This window comes from Lissotriton helveticus, chromosome 6 (assembly GCF_964261635.1).
Source record: "Lissotriton helveticus chromosome 6, aLisHel1.1, whole genome shotgun sequence".
NCBI classification, from domain to species: Eukaryota; Metazoa; Chordata; class Amphibia; order Caudata; family Salamandridae; genus Lissotriton; species Lissotriton helveticus.
In genome coordinates this window covers 1,214,379,384-1,214,401,061 of record NC_136067.1, presented here as the reverse complement: position 1 = coordinate 1,214,401,061, position 21,678 = coordinate 1,214,379,384, and the positions used below count along the sequence as shown (strand labels likewise).

The following is a 21,678-nucleotide window of genomic DNA, read 5'->3' as shown; positions in this document are numbered from 1 at the left end:
CTATCGCCTGCATGACATCTTCAAGGGTAGGAGTCTTCGCTTCGCACTTGACACTCTACCCTGCACCACTCAACTCTACCCTGAACCACTCCACTCTACGTCACTTCACTCTATTCTAAAACACTCTATTCTGCAGCAATACTCTGCGCCAATCTACTCTACGACACTCTACCCTACATCACTGCACACTATGCCAATGCACTCTACACCGCTTTACTCAAAGTCAAGGGTTTTGAGAAGCATGCTACTCGCTGAAAAAGCACTTCAACGCCTCATTAGGGGTAGCAAGCGCTATATATGTGCAAACCTTTTCCCTCTTCTATTCCTCCACTATCCATCTCAGTCCAAATAAGTGGCTAACATATATACCACTCAAATTACTATACATATTCACCACTAATCCTTTATGGGTTCTGAAGTGGGGGGGCTACTCGCCGAAAAAGCGCTTGGACGCCTCGTCAGGGGTAGTAAACGCTACACAAATGCAATTACAAATAGCCCTTTCAAAGGCGAAACATATCGGCTTTGCTAATGCTTGTATCATACGTGCACATTTTAACATGCGTGCAGACTTTAAGAAATAGAGTGTCGAGAGCTTGATGGAGATCATATAAGTGGCAGTCAAATTGTCTTCTTAACAATACGCCAGCGTCAAAGAGAATGCTTAGAATTGCTTGTATGATTACAGTAGACACATTGCCTGATCCTAATAGGGCCGCCGCTCAGGACAGGCATGCGCCCTAGACATGCGCAAGGCAGTTGGTTCCGAGCACCCGGCTACTACAACGTTCTCCGAGCCTTCCGCGCGTGCGCCTGTCTGGGTCGGGTAAGGTGTTCAGGCAGTGGCTTTGAAAATGGCTGGGGCGGAGTACGCTAGGGATACTCCCGCTGAAGGTACAGTCGGCTTTGAGCAGAAGGAGGAAGAGGCGGGCGAGGGCTGCGGCTTTGACAGCAAGTGTATCTTCTGCAGAATAAGCCGCGGTCAGGAGCCAGGAACGGAGCTGCTGCACTGCCCGGTGAGAGTCCTCAGCACCTGGAGTGCCCCAAATCGCTTTTTTTCCCCAGCCACCGAACGTGCCCCTACTCCACATGCAACATTTATGGTCACGCATGGGAGATTCTGAGACCGAAAGAGAAAACGCAAGCAAACAAACAGGAATGTTAGGTTGGAAAAAGTTACCAAATGTTGAGAAGATTTTTGCCTAATAAAATAAAAATATTTGTATATGTGTGTGTGTGTGTGTGTATATATATATATATATATATATATATATATATATATATATATACACAGCCACACACACACTAGTAAGCGACGGGTCGTTTGCTTGATGTCTTGACTTCTACTTTTCCTTGTCAGCTTCCCAGTCATTGTCCATTTATTAATCATGCTCCTCTTCATTAACTAATTTGATCTATTTTCTCAGTATGTGCCTTTCGCTGAAAAGTTCCAGTTTCCCTCCCCTTCTTGCAGCCTGATTCTTCCCTTTGCCCCAGCCCATATATCTGTTTATTTCTCCCATTTCTTTTCACCATTCACTTTTGAACCAACTTACCACCGATCTGTATGAGTCTTTTCATCCATGTCTTGGTTACCTTCGCCTATGGCATTATGAGAAGTGGAGAAGTGTGGCTCAGGGGTTAGAGGCAGCAGACCCGGAAGCTGAGATCGGTCCTGGACCAGGGTTCAATTCCCCGCCTCGGCGGGTCTTGGGCTAAAAATTCCACGGACTCGATAATTCTCGCCCCGGTGCCTCCTCGACTCACGGGTTCACACTCTGCGACTCTGGGCAATAACTCTGCGACTCTGGGCAATAGCTTGCTTAATCTCCACAACGGCCCCTCGCGGCGGGATGCCTGACTTTCACCTTGTGGATACCCTGCTATCTCACAGGGGAATACCAGGAAGGGTTCCCTAAGCAAGCGCTGGGAAACCCACTGCGGGTAGCTGTGCGCTATATAAGCTCAACTACATTTACATAGGGGTCAACTGGTAAAGGTAAAGGGGTACCTTTAATTTCAATAATAATAATTCCTAGGCAACCAAATACCTATATAGGATAAGGTTTCACAAAGACAATTGATAAACAAAGCCTCAGTATACTAACATGAAAGAGATAAAAAAAAAAAAAAATATATTTGTTATTGTACGTGAAAAATTATTTGTTAAGACAACATCAACATACAATTATACAAAATGACACGTATTTCAATAATACATTAAAATACATATATTTCTAAGGATAAAAAATGACAAGGGTTTTCTGGAAATAGAGTAGATAAGGTGACAATCCCTTGGAACTTATTTTCTTCCGTATTTGCATAATATTAATATCTTTATGTCGCATCCTCTTTTTCTTGAAATTCTGCACTTTGGGATGCCAGTTTAAAGTCACACCATAGTCCATCACCTTGCCTCTTGCACTATATTTTTATCCTAACAGCCTCAACATAATGTATTGTGTTATATATTATATATGTTCATGTGTCCATTTTTTGTTTATATCTAGAATTTCAAGAGTTTCTCCTGAAGAAGGCGTTGTTACGCCGAAACTGGCATAGAGATTGTCACCTTATCTACTCTATTTCCAGAAAACCCTTGTCATTTTTTATCGTTCAAAAAAAGTTCCTCTGGACCACATCCATGCCAGTTTCGGGCATTGACTGTGCCTTTTCCAGGCATACCCGAAGTCTCTGGAGTTCAACCCTTATGTCTCTCCTGCCCAAACCTGATGTCCGTGAAGGGTCGTATGGCACACCATGGATTGTGTTTGGATAGTGCCCTACGATCAATTTTACAGCACGCTTTGAGGTTGTAAAGATTTGCAGTGGTGCCTCTGCCACATAGTTCCAGGCACTCAAAGTGACAGGAAAATAAACTGAATTTGTGAAGAGTTATTATCTGTAGTCATAGCTTTCCAAATGAGCATTATTCATCAGTACTAAACCCAATGAGGGTGGTACTGTGTTACACTTGCAGCGTAATAGCTGTTTTAGAAGGGAGAAAAGTGATGGCATAATACCGGGCCTGCCATAATGGTAGTAATTCTTTGCATGTTGTGGACATCTTTGGCATGATTGCGCCAACTCCTGGTATAATTCAGATCATGGCATCATTTGGGATATTGCTTTCACTGTGGATATCCATGTCATGAGACGGTGGTGTATGGAAATACTGGTCACATTCTATCCCTGTGTAGCAGTAGCTCACGCAGCATCTTCAAAATGGTGAAATGATGTTAAAGCACCCATGATGTATTTAGTAAAAATTCAAGTTGGTATTTCTGCGTGAAAATTCAAGTCACTTTTCCATACCATCTTTGTTCACGTCTACATGTCCCTTCCTTCATTTATCTGCACTGCCTCTTGCAAGCAGACTGACTCTGTGTCATACTTTTTAACTGAAACTCTATTTGGAACTGGCGAAACAGGTAAGAAAAAAACAATCACAGGCTGAACAGATTTTACTGATGCACACGATGGTGCTAAAATTTAAGTTACAGTAACCTTACAGGAATCCCTGCAGACGGGTTACACCAATCTTACGATCTCACAGAGCAATGTTAAACAGACATTTTGTTTAAAATACAGACTTTTCAATTGGGATAAAAACACTTATTTCCACACACTTTTTTTTTATTATTGTCACGTAAAACACAATTGTCAGATGTAATTTTCTGAATGCCTTTTTTACCTGTTTATTTCGTGAATTGGTGCTGACACATACACCGGGGTGTGGAATTTAATAAAATATCTACTTGCCATGGGGCAGGTTGTTTTATAAATCTACTTGTCATGTAACAAAGTCCACGTGTCCCTTTGGTGCCATGTAGTGCAGCGACAAATTATGGCAGCAATCTCATTATATAATAGCCGCTCTGATTATGCCAGAGCTCATCCCGTAGTAGTGTTTAAATACTAGCAATTCCCATATTTTGCCACCTTTCCACAGATCTACATACTGAAGATAGTGGTGAGCATAGTTCCTCATGGTTAGAATACCCTTTTGAATCTGTGCAAATCTACTAACTTGCATGTTTTATAGGCTTTCATCAGCTCTTCTTTAATATTTTCCCATACAGAGAAATGGTGGAAATTTACTCCTGACAACGGCAGAAGTAAACTTCTTCCAGAGTTGGGGAAAAAAGTGGTTGGTGGGAAATTGAACTTGTTACCCCTCACCAGCTTTTCACATGAGCAAATCTACACATGCATATTTGCTCGTGTTAAAATGCAGATCACAAATATTTTCTAAGAGTTCGATTTCCTGGCCTTCTTTTGTAAATTCTTGTGAATTCATGAAAGATGTAAATCTACACTAATACTTGGACATAATCCATGGGTGCTCTTATGAGTTTCTCTAAGAATTAGGTGTTTATTTAAGTCTGGCGTTAACCAAGAGCGTTTGGTTTTGATTAAAGTTCTGTCTCTCTCTATGTACCAGCTGTCTTCACTGTGAGTGACAACATTCTGCTGTTTCACAAAGAGCATATTGGCATGCAAAATAGTTTTGTTCAGTGCCAGGTACTACAGTAGTAATGTGTGATTTTTGAGACCAACATTTTTTTTTGCTTTTGCCAATGTTTTTTTATAGTGATGAGGCTCGCAGCTTCAACAACAATAAAGTTTAGCAAAAACCTTGTCAAAACAAACACACGCATTGACAAACCAAAAGGCTGACCAACAATGTCATGAGGAGAGAAGTTGGCCTAATGTCTAGGGCGGTCGACATCGAATCTGGGTAACCTGGTTCGAGTCTCGGCAATGACACTTAACATCCTGTGAATCTGGGCAAATCACTTAATCTCCCCGTGCCAAACAAAAATTAATGTGTCCTTATGTAACGCAACTACTACTATGTAAAGCACTCTGATACCCGATACCTGCCGGGCAAGTTTGCGCTATATAAAACTCTGTAAAATAATAAAAAATAAAAAAAATCAAAGCTCCACTTCTGTGGTCTTATCCAGTACCTCTCCCCAATGCTGTTGAGTCACCTCAAGCGAAATACCTCGCACTAAAATACTCTCCTAGGGGAAAATTATCATTTTCAAATATTTGGCTACAGCTATATCCACCACTCAACTTCTCACCATAAGTAATGAACCTCCAAGTGATTATGGACTCCAGTTTCTTGCAGCACAAGTAAATCAAGTTAGCAATAGAAATTCCTACATGATGTGGTTCCTACATCGGAGTACCCAGGTTTCCCAAAAAGAGTACACACCACTATCACAATAATGCATGCCCTTCATTAGAATACCAGGTGCCTAAGTATTGGTCCCCTCTTTAACATCTTCACAAGCTACAGAGAATCCAGGATGAAGCTTTCAGGTAACTTCTTAAGCTACACACTAGGATTCACATCCTATCAGTCCTTCGAACTTTACACTGGCAAAACCCACCATACCCAACATGCAGCCCAAAAGGACCCTAGTAGCGTGATCTGATTGGTAGAACTTAACATCTTCATTAGGGGTGTAAAGTACTATATGTAATACTCTGCTCCAAACTGCTCCATCCAGAAACCTTACGTCACACTTTGTTCACAATATAATGCACAGCTTAATTTGTTTCTCTTTCTGTCATCCCCTCCTCCCTCGGATAGTTTTTTATGTTGTTTTATGTGAAGTGCTTTCTTGCTCCTCTTATACAATGCAAAATCCTTAAATTATTATGAACTCTGCAGTGCAATACGCAGCACAGATAAACACACACAATCCTAGGAAACCCCATAAATTGAAACACAGAGCAAGACACAGTTGCTGCTGTCACTCGGGGATTGGCACAAGGACCAGAGGGCCACAGATACCTAATCGTGCTCACTTGCTATCGCTCTCTTCTCTTTTTGAGCATGATTACAAAACTTGTAATACCCCCGCATCATCTAATTTAGGAAACTCCACAGCTACTGAGCACATGTTTTGCTGTCCGTACACATGAGTGCTTGGAAGGTTGCAAGACCCAATCCCATCATTGGCTCGCAAATTAGGGAAACACAATAATATGATAACGGCGCCTAGAAAAGTGTAGGCATTGTGCTTTTAATATTGGTTTTTAACATAGCTTAAATTCTCACCTGTCTTATTACCTTTGCTGCTCCTTAACTCAAGTAAAGTAAAAGCATTGTTACTTCTGCCTATCGATACCCATTGCAAATTCCTATCTGCATGACTTATCTTAATTCTAAACCCTGCTCAGAATTTCATTTGTCTTTGCTGTTCAAATGTCTATAACGTTTGATTTGCACAAATGTGCATATATTTTAGTTTTAGTTTTATATTTTAAACCTATTTTTTCTTGGTATAATTTCTTTAGGATGAAAATCTAGTTTGTTTTAAAGACATCCGACCTGGAGCTCCACACCATTATTTAGTGGTCCCTAAGAAGCACATTGGAAACTGCAAGACTCTCACAAAAGAACACATCCCATTAGGTAAGAAAATAGTTTGGGTACAAGTTGAAAGCCAAATCACTATTGGGAAATGTTCAGGAGGAGCGACCTTTGACCCTGTCCTCAGGTAGGTCGCCCAGCCGACACACGGTCCTCCTGTGACGCTGCCCCCGCTGTCGCCTGCCTGGTGCTGCGTGAGTCTCCTCTGTTGTTTGCTCTGTTTCGTTAATCCCCATTTTTTTTTACTTCTGCTCCCGTTTTTGCCTTCTATGCCCCCTTTTTCCCCCCGTATTGCCTCTGTGCCCTCTCCCCACTTTCCCCCGGTTTCCCTCTGTGCCACCTTTCCCGCCGCTGCGTCCCTGGAGCCCCACCCCCGCTGTTCCCATTCGTCGCCCCACTCCCGCCTCCCAGCTGCTCCTCCCTCCCACAGCCCCTCATATGGAGGCCGCTCGGCGGTGAAGGGAGCGACCTTCTACCCTGTCTTCAGGTAGGTCGCGCCACAGGGTCCTCCTGTGACGCTGACCCTGCTGTCGCCTTGCCCCTGCCTGGTGCTGCCTGAGTCTCCTCTGTTGTTTGCTCTGTTCGTTAACCCCCATTTTTTACTTCTGCTCCCGTTTTTGCCTTCTGTGCCCCCCGTATTGCCTCTGTGTCCTCTCCCCGCTTTCCCCCGGTTTCTCTCTGTGCCACCTTTCCCGCCGCTGCGACCCTGCGGCCCCGCCCCCCGCTGTTCCCATTCGCCGCCCCACTCCCGCCTCCCAGCTGCTCCTCCCTCCCACAGCCCCTCATATGGTAGCCGCACAGCGGCCGCGCGCGCGCCGCTGGCGCACCAAAGGCAAGCCCGTCTGCGCCTGGACCACGCCCAGCGCCAGAACCCCTGGACCCCAAAGCCACCACAACACCAGACTGCACTACGACTCCAGCACCCTCCACGCACTCAATCCCGGTCGAGATCACCCCTGCTACCGGGCCACCCCAAAGCACCCCAAGGGCCATTCACCTGCCGGAACTGCAGCTTCTCCAGCATCCGGCCCGCCAAACCATCAATCAGAGAACCCAACCACCTCCGATGCATCCTCCTCAACACCCGCTCCGTTCGCAAGCACGCCATCGAATTCTGGGACCTAGACTCAACCAACCCCGACGTCACCTTCTTGACGGAGACCTGGCTGAATACCACCTCGGCACCAGACATCGCCATAGCCATCCCAGAAGGCGACAAGATCTCCCGCAGAGACCGCACCAACGGAGTGGGAGGGGGAATCGCTATCATCCACAAGGAGACACTCGGAGCCTCGACCAGCACCGACGACACCCACACCACTGCTGAGCACATACACTTCCAGATCCACACCGACCCCCAACACCACCCTCAGAGGAACACTCGTCTACAGACCACCCGGACCCTGGCCACAGTTCAGCGACTCCATCGCCGACCTCATCAGCGCCCTCGCCTCCACGGACTACATCCTCCTCGGGGACCTGAACTTCCACCTCGAGAACTCCACCGCCCTGATCGACAACCTCGGACTCAAACAGCTCGTGACAACACCCACCCACGCCGCTGGACGCACACTGGACCCCATCTTCTCCGCAAGTCCCCACGTCTCCTTCAACCACACCACCGAACCCCACTGGACAGGCCTCAGATGCGTCCACTTCACCTTCAGGAAACACACCACCGAACCCAACAGATGCCGCGCCGCTGCTGGGGCAAGGTCACCGAATACCAACTGACCACCGCCCTCGTCCTGGGACCACCTGCCGACCCCAACACCGCCGCCATCAACCTCAAACAGTGGATCAACGGCTGCGCCTACACCCTCGCCCCACTCAAGGCCTACACCACCAATCACACCAACAAGAAAGCCGTCTGGTTCACCGAAGACCTCCGGACCTGCAAGTGCACCTGTCGGAAGCTGGAGAAGAGCTGGCTCCGCGACCGAACACCAGACCGCCACACAGCCCACAAGAACGCCACCCGCAGACACCACCAATTCATCAGGACCGCCAAGAGGACCGCCTAGACAACAGGGCACACAACAGCAAAGAGCTCTTCAACATCGTGAAAGAACTCTCCAACCCCAGCGCCAACACCAACGACATTCCATCATCATAAGACCTGTGCGACTCACTGGCCACCTTCTTTCACCGCAAGATCACCGACATCCATGACCGCTTCGACGACATCCACGACAGCTTCAACACCACCTCCACCGCCGAGACCACCACCCCTGCGACCACCGCGCGCACCAGCCGCCTGACCACCTGGTCCAACGTCAGCAACGATGACACCATCAAGACCATGAACTCCATCGACTCTGGGTCCCCATCTGACCCATGCCCTCACCACGTTTTCAACAAAGCCAGCACTGCCATCGCCCCCCACCTCCGGAAAACAATCATCATCTCCTTCGAGACTGCAACCTTCCCAGGGAGCTGGAAGCACGCCGAGATCAACGCCCTACTAAAAAAAAAAAACAAGGCGGACCTCAAGAACTTACGGCCCATCTCCCTGCTCCCTTTCCCGGCGAAAGTCAACAGGCAGCTGACCCGCTACCTCGAAGACAACAATATCCTTGACCCATCCCTGTCCGGCTTCCGCAGCAACCACAGCACCGAGACCGCCCTCATCGCCGCCACCGACGACATCAGGATCCTTATGGACAAAGGAGAAACAGTCGCCCTCATCCTTCTGTACCTATCAGCAGCCTTCGACACGGTCTGCCACCGCACCCTAACAGCACGCCTCCATGACGCTGGAATCCATGGGGAAAAGGCCCTGGCCTGGATCACATCCTTCCTCTCTGGCAGAACCCAGAGCGTTCGCCTCCCACCCTTCCGCTCCAAGACCACCGAGATCACCTGCGGCGTTCCTCAGGGATCATCCCTCAGCCCGACGCTGTTCAATATCTACATGGCACCACTCGCCCACATCGCACGACAACATAGCCTCAACATCATCTCCTACACCGACGACACTCAGCTGATCATCTCCCTCACCGAACACCGCCAAAGCCAACCTCCACAGAGGAATGAAGGCCGTCGCCGAATGGATGAAGGACAGCAGGCTGAAGCTGAATTCAGACAAGACTGAGGTCCTCATCCTCGGGTCAACCCCCTCCGCCTGGGATGACTCCTGGTGGCCAACATCGCTAGGAACAGCCCCAGAACCCACCAACCACGCACGCAACCTAGGGGTCATCCTCGACTCCGCCCTCACCATGACCAAGCAAGTCAATGCCGTCTCCGCTTCCTGCTTCAACACCCTCCAAATGCTCTGCAGGATCTTCAAATGGATCCCCTCCGACACGAGAAGAACCGTCACCCAGGCTCTCGTCACCAGCAGACTGGACTACGGGAACGCCCTCTACGCAGGAACAACAACCAAGCTCCTGAGACGTCTGCAACGTATCCAGAACGCCTCGGCACGACTGATGCTCGACGTCCCCCGACACAGCCACATCACACCCCACCTGAGAGGCCTGCACTGGCTCCCCGTCAACAAGAGGATCACCTTCAAACTCATCCACTCACACAAAGCCCTATACAATGCCGGACCAGCATACCTCAATGACCGACTCAGCTTCTACACTCCCACCAGCAGCCTCCGCTCTGCCACCCTCTCCCTCGCCACAGTTCCACGCATCCGGAAAACTACCACCGGCGGCAGATCCTTCTCCTACCTCGCAGCCAAGACCTGGAACACTCTCCCTACCGGCCTACGACAGACCCAGGACCTGCTGCCCTTCAGAAGACTTCTCAAGACCTGGCTCTTCGATCAGTAGCAGCCCCCCCCCCCAGCGCCCTGAGACCCTCACAGGTGTGTAGCGCGCTTTACAAATGTAATGATTGATTGATTTATTTTAGTTAAGTGTGTAATGTTTGGTTTGACAGGTATTTTGTTGTTGGCTAAGATATTGGGTTACGAGATATGAAAACAGGAGCGTTTTTGTTGCAATATGCAAGATTCAAGTTCCAGTTTCATGTTCTGTGCATAGAGCTTTATTGTTTGGGGCAAACCCTGAGTATGCTGTAAGGTAAGAATGCTGTTTTGTAAGAGATTAAGATGGCCAATTACGGCACAATAATCATCAATTGCCTTCAAAACAATAGAAGCTGTTTTGAAACAAACCTGCTTCGTGGATGGTAAGATATAGGTACCCGAGCACCAGAACGTGTGCATAAAGCAGCACAATTTCCCCAGACACTTAACCTCTTTGAACTAAATACTCCTTGGTGTGATCAAACCAAGCATTGGCAAAACCAGTTTTGTCTATGCAACATCTATTGGCTTTGTCAATGTGCTTTTTTTTTTGTGTACATTTTCACACAGAATCGTGGGGGCCTGGAGGCAAGGAAGCTATACTGGGGAGGAGAATAAAAAAGACATTGCATTGAAACCATGGGAAGCAGGAGGAGGGGTGATGGTCAAACCACAGAGAGTGTAACAAACATGTTAAGAGAACAGTGCCTGGGCTTGGGGTTGCTGAGCAACACGAGGGATGAGTGGTTGGAAAAGACACTTGAGAGTGGGAGGTGTTTTTGGTGAAACCACAGGAAGCAAAGGAGGGACTGCGGAGTGCATGCCAAAAGTGAAAAGAAAAAGGAGTGTCTGTGGCCAGTGGAAGAACACTGGCATCAGTGAGCAGTTTTGGACTTCTGCTTCATGGCATGGATGAAGATTCAGAAGTGCAGGAGGTGCCACGGGCCAATAGGAAGACCAGGAAGGAGAGTAATGCGGGAGCCTACCAATAGCAAATCAATGTAAGTAATGGGCAGGCTCAAAGTCCCGTCAAGACTTTTTTTTATAATTAGAAGTGATTTCTCTAGCACAGCACTGTACTGTCAACCTTAAAAGGGCCCTGCTCTTAACAAATTTTTATTTTTTTTGTCCACTTTTGTGTAATTCCATCTAGCAGCTGCAGCTAAGACCAAACATTATTATAAGCCGACAAATGAGAGTACCCCAAATAATTCCCCAGTGATAAAACTGCATGAAATGTCACTGAGATTCTAAGTGGTATGTCGGTTTATCTGTCAATTTTCGTGCAGATTCACCAAACAGTACTAAAGTTCTTAGCAAATGGAAAAAAAATCCATTTGATATTTAAGTCCCAACTCAACCATTAAAAAGTGTTGCTCTGTGAGTTTTGAATCTAACACTTAAGGCGTAGTTAAGATTGATATGGGGGGTCAATATTTCCTTCCATACGATGTAAAAATAACAAGTTAGAGCCCCAACTTGGCTCCTACCCCCATTATCATGTGGTGTATTCAGTACTGATGGTGCTGTTTGTTTTTCTTTTTCATTTTTTTCCGTTATACCATGGGAGATCTAAAAAAATCCTTTCCTTTTTAAAATGCGGAATGTCTGAGGATTACAAACTAAACCAGAAATTTGTGTTTTAGTTCATTTTCTTTGTAGCTTCAACAAGAGATGCCAAGTCCCGTCAGACTATCACTAATCCACTTGAGTAGCCTTGTCTAACTGTTGGTTAATTTTGCCTCCCCAACTACCACCCTGTCAAATGAAGGGAGTTTTCCTCCTAAGAAAATAGAGACAGGCAACTATTCATGGGGTGCTGCGAGCTGTCCCAAGCAGTCATTGCCCATTGACCAAGAGAACCGTAGTTGCTTACTATTCAGGTATACCTCTATGAACTACTCATTTGTGAATGCTGTAATATTGCTACTAGCATGAATTATAGTAGCCTTCAAACACTATTGTGTATCATTTGACTATCAGAAGGATCAATCGGGCTTTTTAACTTTAATACCTACTGCAGTATTTTTCTCAGACAGACCAAGAATGCTAAGCCTGAAGGTTTGCCATATCTAAAGAATGTCCTGTTTTTTCCATACGGTAATGCTTAAGAACATTCTGTAAATCATTTAGTTATGGTTTTCTTGACTGCGACCTGTAGATGAATTGATATAGCACAAGTCCTAATGAGGAGAGGCGCAGAGAGGTATGATATTTGAAGCCCTATAGTTAAATACCGCAATCTACAATAGCAAAGAGGTTTCACGTGCTTTTCTTCATATAAATTGATGTAGTATTTAATAGCCCTTCTTTTATTTTGCTCTTTCTGATATGGTATGTTGAAACAATCTTACAAAACGCTCAACCACCTATCTCCTGATGATTAAATGAATCACTGATCATAGTGAGCCAGCAGAATGCAACATTGAGTTATTTGTCTAAACATGTGCTTATTTTTAAGTTTCTTCCTAAATACGCGGTAATAGGAAGTGTTCCTTATTTCTAGAGCCAATAATTCCCTATGGATAGTTTGCGTAGAGAATGCATAGCCTCCAGATCTTCCAAAGTGCAAACCGGAGAGGAAAGGGACTTGACTATCTCGGAGATGTGCCTGACACATAGCAGTGTAGTTTCCTTTGTGAACTTTATTTTACTGTCCTGTGTTAATCTGTAAAAAAAGAAAAAAACAACTGTTACTTGATCTCGCACTGTTGTGCACTCTGATTTGATTCTAGTCAGTCGTTCCCCTCTTCCTGTATAATGAGCAAATGTAAGATACAACATTTTATTGAGATGTTTGTTGTTTAAGGTATACTCTTAAAGTTGTTGCTTAAACTTATCACAGCACTCCTTACAGTTTTAAGTATTGTTTGTTCTTCATCTAAGTGTCCACATTAGGTTCCAAAACCGATTTCAAAGATAGATGTTTTCTATAGTTAGACTCATTCCAGCGGGAATCGTTCTAACAGAAATGTACTTTATTTACATGCATTAAATAGTTGTGGTTGTGTTAGTAAGCCGAAATGTTTGATGGTCCGAAGCCAGGTTATGTTGATTTACACCAGTCATGATGAACACACTCCACTGTTTTAGTGTCAAAAAAGAAATTCTGCTTCCACTTTTCTGACCTGAATTGGGTAATACAAGCCTTGGTTCTATTGTAAATATTTTCTTTTCAGCTTTACATTCAGCTATGACATGTTCTCTGTTTGAGGACTTTCTACTCAACTGAATGTGTGTTCATTTTGTGTCTTATTAAACTGGTGATCATAGTTATTGGCTGTTGGCCACAGCCAGGTGGGCCCACAAAGCTTTGCACAGTCTGTCTCGAGGGAGACATCAGGCTTCCAAGAGTGTTCACTGAAGGTGTATGTGGACCCTATGTAGAGGACATTTTATGTCCCTGTTAGATGCATCTAATGGCTATGAAGGATTGGAGGAATGCCCTGGGCTGAATTTGGCTGGGTGGCTCCTGTATACTGTTGTTTTACTGAGGAATCACAGTACATCTGCCTCTGAAGAAGGTGGTGGCAGAGGTATAAGTAACTTTAGGAGGTTAACTTGGTCAACCAGAACTTGAGTGCTTAAAGATTTGTACAGGACTAACTTCCTGTGCTTTGTTGATTAGACAGAATCTAAATAAAGCCTTGGAGGTAGAAAGAGCAAAGCCGAATGAGAAAAAATTACATCAGTGTCACAAAAAAGTTGATTCTTTTTCATTTAAATGATTATCCTAGGGGCGTGGCCAAGATGGCGAGCTAGGAGGACGCTTTCCTCGTGAGCTCCCGAGACCCCGGAGCCTTTGCACCGCCCGACGCCGCTGATCTCGCCCGGATCGAGCGGAGGTGGTGCCCGGTGTCGATGGAGGAGTGGTGAGGCGACTTGGGAATCCCCGGTGGACTCCCGAACACAGCAGAGCCGGACCGGGGCCGTCCCCGAAGCGGAGGCCTGCCGCCACGCCGAAAGAGGCCGGTGGGGCCAAAGTACGGAGCCTGCCGAAGGAGCGGCCGGGGGCCTTGACAAAGCTGCGGTGCGGGGGCGCACCCGATGCGAGCCGCTGGAGAAACGGCGGAGCAACATCCCGCGGCGAACCGCCGGAGCGCCAGCCGGGGCCTTGAGGGGCGGACCCGGAGAGAGCCTGCTACGTGAGCCCGGGGATCCGGAGGGCCGGGAGGCCTACCTCTGGGCGGAGGCTTCCGGAACCCCTCTCGGCACCCCAAAAGACAGGAGGTACAGCGCAGAGAGCGGGGGGCGTTCAGAGAGTCCGGTGGAGCCAGAGCATGGCACGACCCCACCACCCTGACGACATAGCTCCCATGCGGGCCCCCGATAGGCCTACAACGTGGAAGCGGTGCTTCGATTGAAGGCCTTGACTGAAGAGAGGCCTTCCTCCATCGCCACCCATAGCACCGGTGGTTGACCACGACGCGGGGACCCCTCGGCGGGGGCCTCGCTGGTACCGAGAGACCTGCCTGGGCCAGGAATTGAGTGGAGCGCGGACTGCGGTGGCGAACTCCGACCACAGGGAGGAGCGGCCTCCGCCATTTTTGCTGCGACACCGGGGGGGTTACCCCGACTCCTACAGGTGGCCCATACTGCTGCAGCTGCCCCGTGGGTACAGGGGGAGACTGGACATCGCGACACCGCTGCCATTGACCCGCTGGACGCTCTCCTCCATATAGCGACGCAGAGAGGGGACCCTGCTGTCGGTGGCGGACTGACGCACCTACCCTAGAGGGAACATCGCGGAGGTCTGGGACGCCCTACAGCTGAGTTTACGTGCCGGGGGTGCTGGCGCGCGAGTCCCGGCCCCCACACTGCTCAGGACCTTATCAGTGCCCTCCCTATCGCGGGACACTCTCGCTACTACGATGTCAGGCAACCGAGGGGGCAAGAAAGGTGACCGCACCTTGCCTGAAATGTTGAACAGGACTGCTCCAAGACAGGATAGGAGCCAGCCTGCCCCGAGCCCCCCAACCAGCTCCCGAGGGGCAGAGGGAGGGGAACCTCCGGTGACCCGATCGTTTCTCGAGTCGCTGTTTAGCACCCTCAGGGAGGACTTCCAAACGCTAAAGCAGGAGGTGGCGGGGGAGGTTCGTGAGATGAGAAGAGAGGTTGACTCCCTTGGAGAGCGAGTGTCTACTATGGAAGAAACTAGCCACACCCGCGACGAAGAGATCACGCACTTGCAGCAGGAGGTCCTGCGGCTCAGAGACCAACAAATTGACCTCCAGGCCCACGCAGAAGATCTCGAGAACAGGTCCAGGCGCAACAACATTAGAGTCCGAGGCGTTCCTTCTGGAGAAGAAGGGGAGGACGTGACCGCTTACCTGGGTGATATGTTTCGCGACATCTTGGGGGAACCTGGAGACTTCCCGGTGAGGATTGATAGGGCACACAGAGTAGCCCCGCCGCGACGGGCTTCGGCTCCAGCCCCGGACATCTTAGCCTTCCTGCCGGACTTCCCCTTGAAGGAACGGATCCTACGCGAGGCTCGACGTCGGCAACCACTGAGTTTCCGGAGTCATCAGGTGGCGCTGTTTCAGGACTTATCTACGATCACCCTTCAGAAGCGCAAATCCTTCAAGATCGCCACAGACTTCTTGAGAGAACATGACACGCAGTACTCGTGGGGCCACCCTTTCCGGCCTATCTTCCGCTGGAACGGCACCTTGCATCAGCTCCGGTCCCTTCAGGACACTTGCGAGGTACTAGGGATCACTGCAACGGACAATGATACTCGGCCCGCTAATTTGCCGTCGAGACCTGACTCACCCACGGTCAGGGCTGTAATGGACAGCGCGATAATGGTGGTATCCAGAGACACATCGTCTGGGGATGTGGCCATGACGGCCTGAGCACACTCCGGGGGGAGATCCTGATGACCTCATCTTCACAGCAGGTGCGGGGGTTCCGGGGGGAGGGGGCGGCGGGGGGGTGTAGGAGGTGGCTGGACGTCCACACGAATAACTTACCACAGACTTGTCCGATAAGGACCGGACTGGGACACTGTTTCTCGCTCAGGGGAAGCTGGGACGGGGGGGGGCGTTGGGGGAATGGGTGGGATGCGGGAGGAGGGTGGTTGGGATCGGGGAGGAAGGTTCCGGGGGCTCGAAGTTTGGGGTGGGGTGGCCGGGTGTTGGGTTGGTTGAGGGACGTTTGGGGGGGGGGGGGGAGATTGGAATTTGTGCTGGCTTATCCTGTTTTTGCTGTGACCTCGCACCGCGCGTACTGAATGGTGGGTATTGTGCTGTTGGGCTCTTGCATTTGATCGGCTCTACGCAGCTGACATACACGGCGATTACTACCGACATAGATTCATTGAACGCTTTTCCTGGGATGACTGCTCATGGCCCTTAAGATAGTCACCCTCAACGTGAAGGGGCTGAACAACCCGGTCAAGCGTAGAGCGATATTATCCCTCCTTGAGAACACCCGGGCGGATGTCTGTCTTTTACAGGAGACTCACCTCCTGGCCCGAGACTGCCTTAGGATGAGATCACCGAAATTCCCAGTACAGCTTTTTTCCTCAGGGCCTACTAAAACGGCAGGGGTCGCAATCTTAATATCAAGAACGTTTAGGGGAGAGGTCCTACACAAAGTTGCGGAGCAGAAGGGGAGGCTCCTTGCTTACAGGGTCAAGCTGGGGGGCTTCTTGTTCACTGTGGGTTCCGTCTATAGCCCGAATGACCGCCAAGACCTGTTCTTACACTCAGCCCTCGAACACATAGCGACTACACCGGACAGACACATGATCATTGGGGGGACTTGAATATGGTCTTTGATTCGCTCTTGGACAGATCTGCGCAGCGACGCCCGCACACCGGGGAGTTCTCGCAGCTGAGTCACTCCCGCCTGGGTGATCTCGATATGCATGATTTATGGCGACGCCTGCACCCCAACACCCGGGCCTATTCCTACTATTCCCACGCGCACGGGACTTACGCGAGATTAGATCATATCCTGGTTACGGGACCGATGGCCGCACTAGCGACGGCCTCCGACATAGGGGTCCTCACGTTGTCGGATCATGCCTCGGTGTCGGGTTCCTTTCAACTACCGCCGGTATCGCCCTCTCGGGGAGTCTGGCGCCTCAGAGACACCCTATTGCATAAGCAGGCGGTGGTGAAGCAGATACGAGACGCGATTACTGACTACCGGTCCCATAACGATAATGGGGATACCACCCGAGCGACACAGTGGGCCGCCTTGAAGGCGGTGCTCCGTGGAGAATTCATCGCCACCTCGTCTGCGGAGAATAGAGAACGACAGCAAAAACGGGATGAGCTTACCACCAAGGTGCGGGAGCTGGAGCAGATGCATCAGAGGACCGGGGCCCCCAGAATTTGGAGGCAGCTTAAAGCAACCCGGAAACTGCTCTCCGCGCTGGACTTGGACAGGGCGGAATATGCGGCGCTGCGCCTGAAACATGCGTATTACACTGGTGGCGATCGGTGCGGCCGCCTCCTCGCGAACAAGCTCCGGATGAAACATCAGCGTCAGCGGGTTACGGAACTGTCGATTCCCGGCGGGGCGACAGCTACGGAGGACCCTCAGATTGCGGAGGAATTCCGCCGTTACTACGCTGACTTATACGCGGGCGAACCTCCCTCGGCATTGGCTGAGACTGCTTACCTGGACTTGGTCGAGCTCCCTGCTCTCACTCCGGAACAGGCGGAGCACCTGGAGCGAGACATCCGGCCAGAGGAGGTGATTGCGGCTATCTCCCGTCTTAAACATGGGAAGGCCCCGGGGCCCGATGGTTACACCCCACTATTCTACAAGACGTTCTGTCAAGAACTGGTCCCACTGTTGACGCGTCTCTACAACTCCTTCGCGGATTTGCTCCGGGCGACGGTATCGGTTATTCCCAAGCCAGGGAAGGACAGAACTGAGTGCGGCTCCTATCGGCCAATCTCGCTGTTAAACGTGGACCTCAAGCTCTACACAGGGATCCTGGCAGCTCGTCTGGCGCAATATCTGCCGGGACTTGTGGACCCGGATCAAGCCGGGTTTGTCCCGGGTCGGCAAACGGTGGACAACACTAAGAGAGTGGTACACATTTTAGAGAAGGCCTCTCGCGTCACGGGGGAACGCATGTTATTGTCGGTCGACGCGGAGAAGGCGTTCGACCGCGTGCGCTGGTCTTACCTTGAAAGAGTGCTCTGCAAAATAGGTATAGGGGAGAAATTCCGCACTCTCATATTTAACTGTTACAAACGCCCTGCCGCGGTGGTGCGGGTGAATGGGTGCAGCTCTGACCACTTTGCGATAGAAAGAGGAACCAGACAGGGGTGCCCACTGTCCCCACTTCTTTTCGCCCTTTACATGGAGCCGTTTGCCCAGAGGATTCGTCAGAACCCGAAGGTGACTGGCGTCCGGATGGGAGGCTACATTCACACCATTAGCCTGTACGCGGACGACGTGATCCTCATGCTTGATGACCCGAGGGAGGCTCTCCCGGCCTGCATCGCCGAGATGGATGCCTTCGCCGCGGTGGCGGGCTTCAAAATGAACATGAGGAAATCGTCTGCCCTGGACCTCTCGCTGTCCACTGCAACGAGACTTGAGGTGCAGAGGCGCTTCCCCATGAGTTGGTCTAAAGATATGATCCCGTACTTGGGTGTCTTATTGGCGCCTTCCTTGCCCGCCATGGTGACGGCGAATTACGCGGCGTTAGGTAGAAAGATGAAGGAGGAATTGTCCCGCTGGAATAAGGGCACATTGTCACTGTTGGGGCGGAGCGCCGCGGTGAAGATGACTCTCTTGCCGCAGGTCCTGTATTTGTTTCGGGCTCTGCCGCTTCAGCCACCGAAGGGTTGGATCCGACAGGCTCAGGCTGACATCGTCCGCTTTGTCTGGCAGGGTCGCAAACCCAGGCTTAAGAGAGCTTTGTCCACACTGGCTCCGGAATCCGGCGGCCTTGGCATACCGGATCTCCACAAGTACTTTCAGGCGGCGCAATTGCGGTATTTTGTGGAGTGGAGCAAATGGGAATCAGACAGACACTGGCTGTTTCAGGACCAGGCGGTGGCGGGCAGAACCTTACAAGAGATACCCTTCATGCGCAGAGCTCATCGCCCCCCCAATCTTTACTCGTCCTTTGTCACGCAAGTTCCGCTCAGAGTGTGGGATGCCTTGAATGCTACGCGGGAACTTACCACCTTCCCGTCGCCGCTTACGCCATTGATTGGGAACCCTGACTTTCAGCCCGGGATGGAATCTGGCACGTTCTCGCTATGGCGGACTGCCAGATGCTGCGCTTTGTTTCACATGTATAGCTCGGAGGGGATCGTGTCATTCCAGGACCTCAGGCGAGATTACCATCTGCCGGAGACTGAACGTATGCGATATCTACAGGTTCGCCACTGGGCGCTGCAGCGGCAGGTACGGGACATGGCCGACCGGAAACTTACACCATATGAGATGTGGTTGGCGACACGCTCCTCGGATGCCAAGCTCGTCTCGGATCTGTATAAACTTGTGCAGCCCCCCACCTTCCACATCCATAACCCCGGACGGAATCGCTGGGAGCGGGAACTGGGGAGGGAATTAAGCCACAAAGAATGGGACGACATTTCCTACCGCGCACGTCACTCGGCTTACCACACTGGGCTCACCGAGACTTTCACTAAAGTAACCACATACTGGTACTACAACACCTCAACGACTGCATGAAATGAACCATAACATCCCGGACACTTGTTGGCGCGAGTGCAGACAGACTGGCACGCTTACACACATCCTGTGGGACTGTCCGTTACTGGGTCCTTACTGGAAGGAGATCTTGGATGAGATTGACCAGTGCTTTGACATTGAACTGCCTCGCTTCCCCGCCTAACGGGTTGATGTATCCTCTGAGGTCCAGGAGGGGGAGACAGATAGCGATTGCACTGGGTTCAGCGATACAGAACATACTCATATATTGGCGCACCACCACCACTCCCACCACTATAGGCTGGCTACACAGGTTATGGCACGTTCTGGGCATGGAGAAACTGTCCCTTACGGTGGCGGGCGAGGTAGATAAGTTTGAGGAATTGTGGCAGCCTTTTCTCGCCTTACTACAGTCGGAATTTAAGGAAATTACTTGTCCCCGATACCTCAGGCTCATGCGGCTGACATCCCTGACTACTCCGCAGGTCTAGTTGCTCTGAAGGTGTCGGTGACGAGGGGCGCGGTACCACCGCAGAGGTGTAGAAGGCGCGAGACATTTGCTCAGCACAAACAGGGGGGGGGGGGGGGAGGGGGGAGAGAGGGAGTTCGGGGGAGGGCGGGTAGGGGGCAGTTGAGGAGGGGGTTGTTGGTTTTGGTGTCGGTCGTCATCGCCCTTACACCTAGCATGTGGCTCTACAACATGTTCTGATTGTAATGTCTGAAATTTTGATGGCGCTCATGGAACGGAGACTCTGAATAGCACCTTTTTTGACGACAAGTTTACACTCTGTATTCTTTTCCTTGTTTATAAACTTGCAATAAAATGCTTTAAACCTAAATGATTATCCTACACTGAAACAGCTACGTCCTCCAAGGAGAATATTTCAGAAGGAAGGAAGGAAGTGAATCAGATTTTGGAGCATCTGAGGGACAGCTCGATTTTTTTTCCTCCAGTTTAATTAAGGGAAGGTGAATCTTCCAGTCTGTTTTTTTCAGTGTGATTAGCAATCTGATCCTGTTCTTACACAGTATGAAAAGATTTGTTTATTGGTTTTAAGAGAGTGGAGGGACTTGAATCATTTATCTATCCTAAGATTCCTAAAACATGTACCTATTGATGAAGGCACACCCAGTTTAACCACATACAGTGAAGGTGGATTCCTTGTTAGCAACTCTATCAGGAAAACAGTTGATGAATCTTTTTAATTCAGTGGATAAAAATACTGAGGCAGCATTGAAGAAGGTGAAATACTTTAATATTTTGGCTGGGACAATGGAAGGGGGAGAGGGTTGTTTAGAGGTGCTGGCATATATGGAGCAACAGGCTACATCTCTCTTTGACATAACTTGTGATTATCTTAGAGCTTTAACAGCCATAGGTTCCATTCTGGCTAGCTGTCAAAACTTGGTCAGAGATTGGAAAGGTGACAATTCAGAGAAATCTGCATTATTGAAGATTACATTATCAATTGTAAAACTTTCTGAGGATCAGTTGTATGTGATCGTGACTAAAGATTTTAAAGACTGTAAACATGATTATTTGCTAGAAGGGGAGGCCTTCTTCTTCCCTGTTTGTCTCTATGACTCAAGATAGCCACAAACTATGAAAAAGAAGAAAGCAGCATCAGCCACGCCACTCATCATAGAAGTCAAAATCAACTCTGCAGTTGTAAATCAGAAACCTCAATTTTCCTGAGTCTTGGGGAGTAGTGGGTCTAGATGCTCCAGTGGTAGGTCATGTCTGAGACTTTGAAGGCCCGGTAAAATAGGCATTCCACATACTTGTGGGCTGACTATGATTAGGCATGGCCACAATATACATTTCTCAGCCATTCCTCCAGGTTAGGTTTTCATTCCTAATCAT

General features: G+C 49.4%; 1 protein-coding gene across 1 annotated transcript in view; it reads left to right on the top strand.

Annotated features, from left to right (window-relative positions):
- The first annotated feature begins 800 nt into the window (after positions 1-800).
- HINT3 (histidine triad nucleotide binding protein 3) overlaps positions 801-21,678 on the top strand; it is a 137,834-nt gene continuing 116,956 nt past the window's right edge. The window contains exons 1-2 of the mRNA XM_078648928.1: positions 801-1,016; positions 6,319-6,436. Coding sequence (XP_078505054.1) covers positions 855-1,016; positions 6,319-6,436 — 280 coding nt within the window. The 5' untranslated portion in view covers positions 801-854. The remainder of the gene's footprint in view (positions 1,017-6,318; positions 6,437-21,678) is intronic.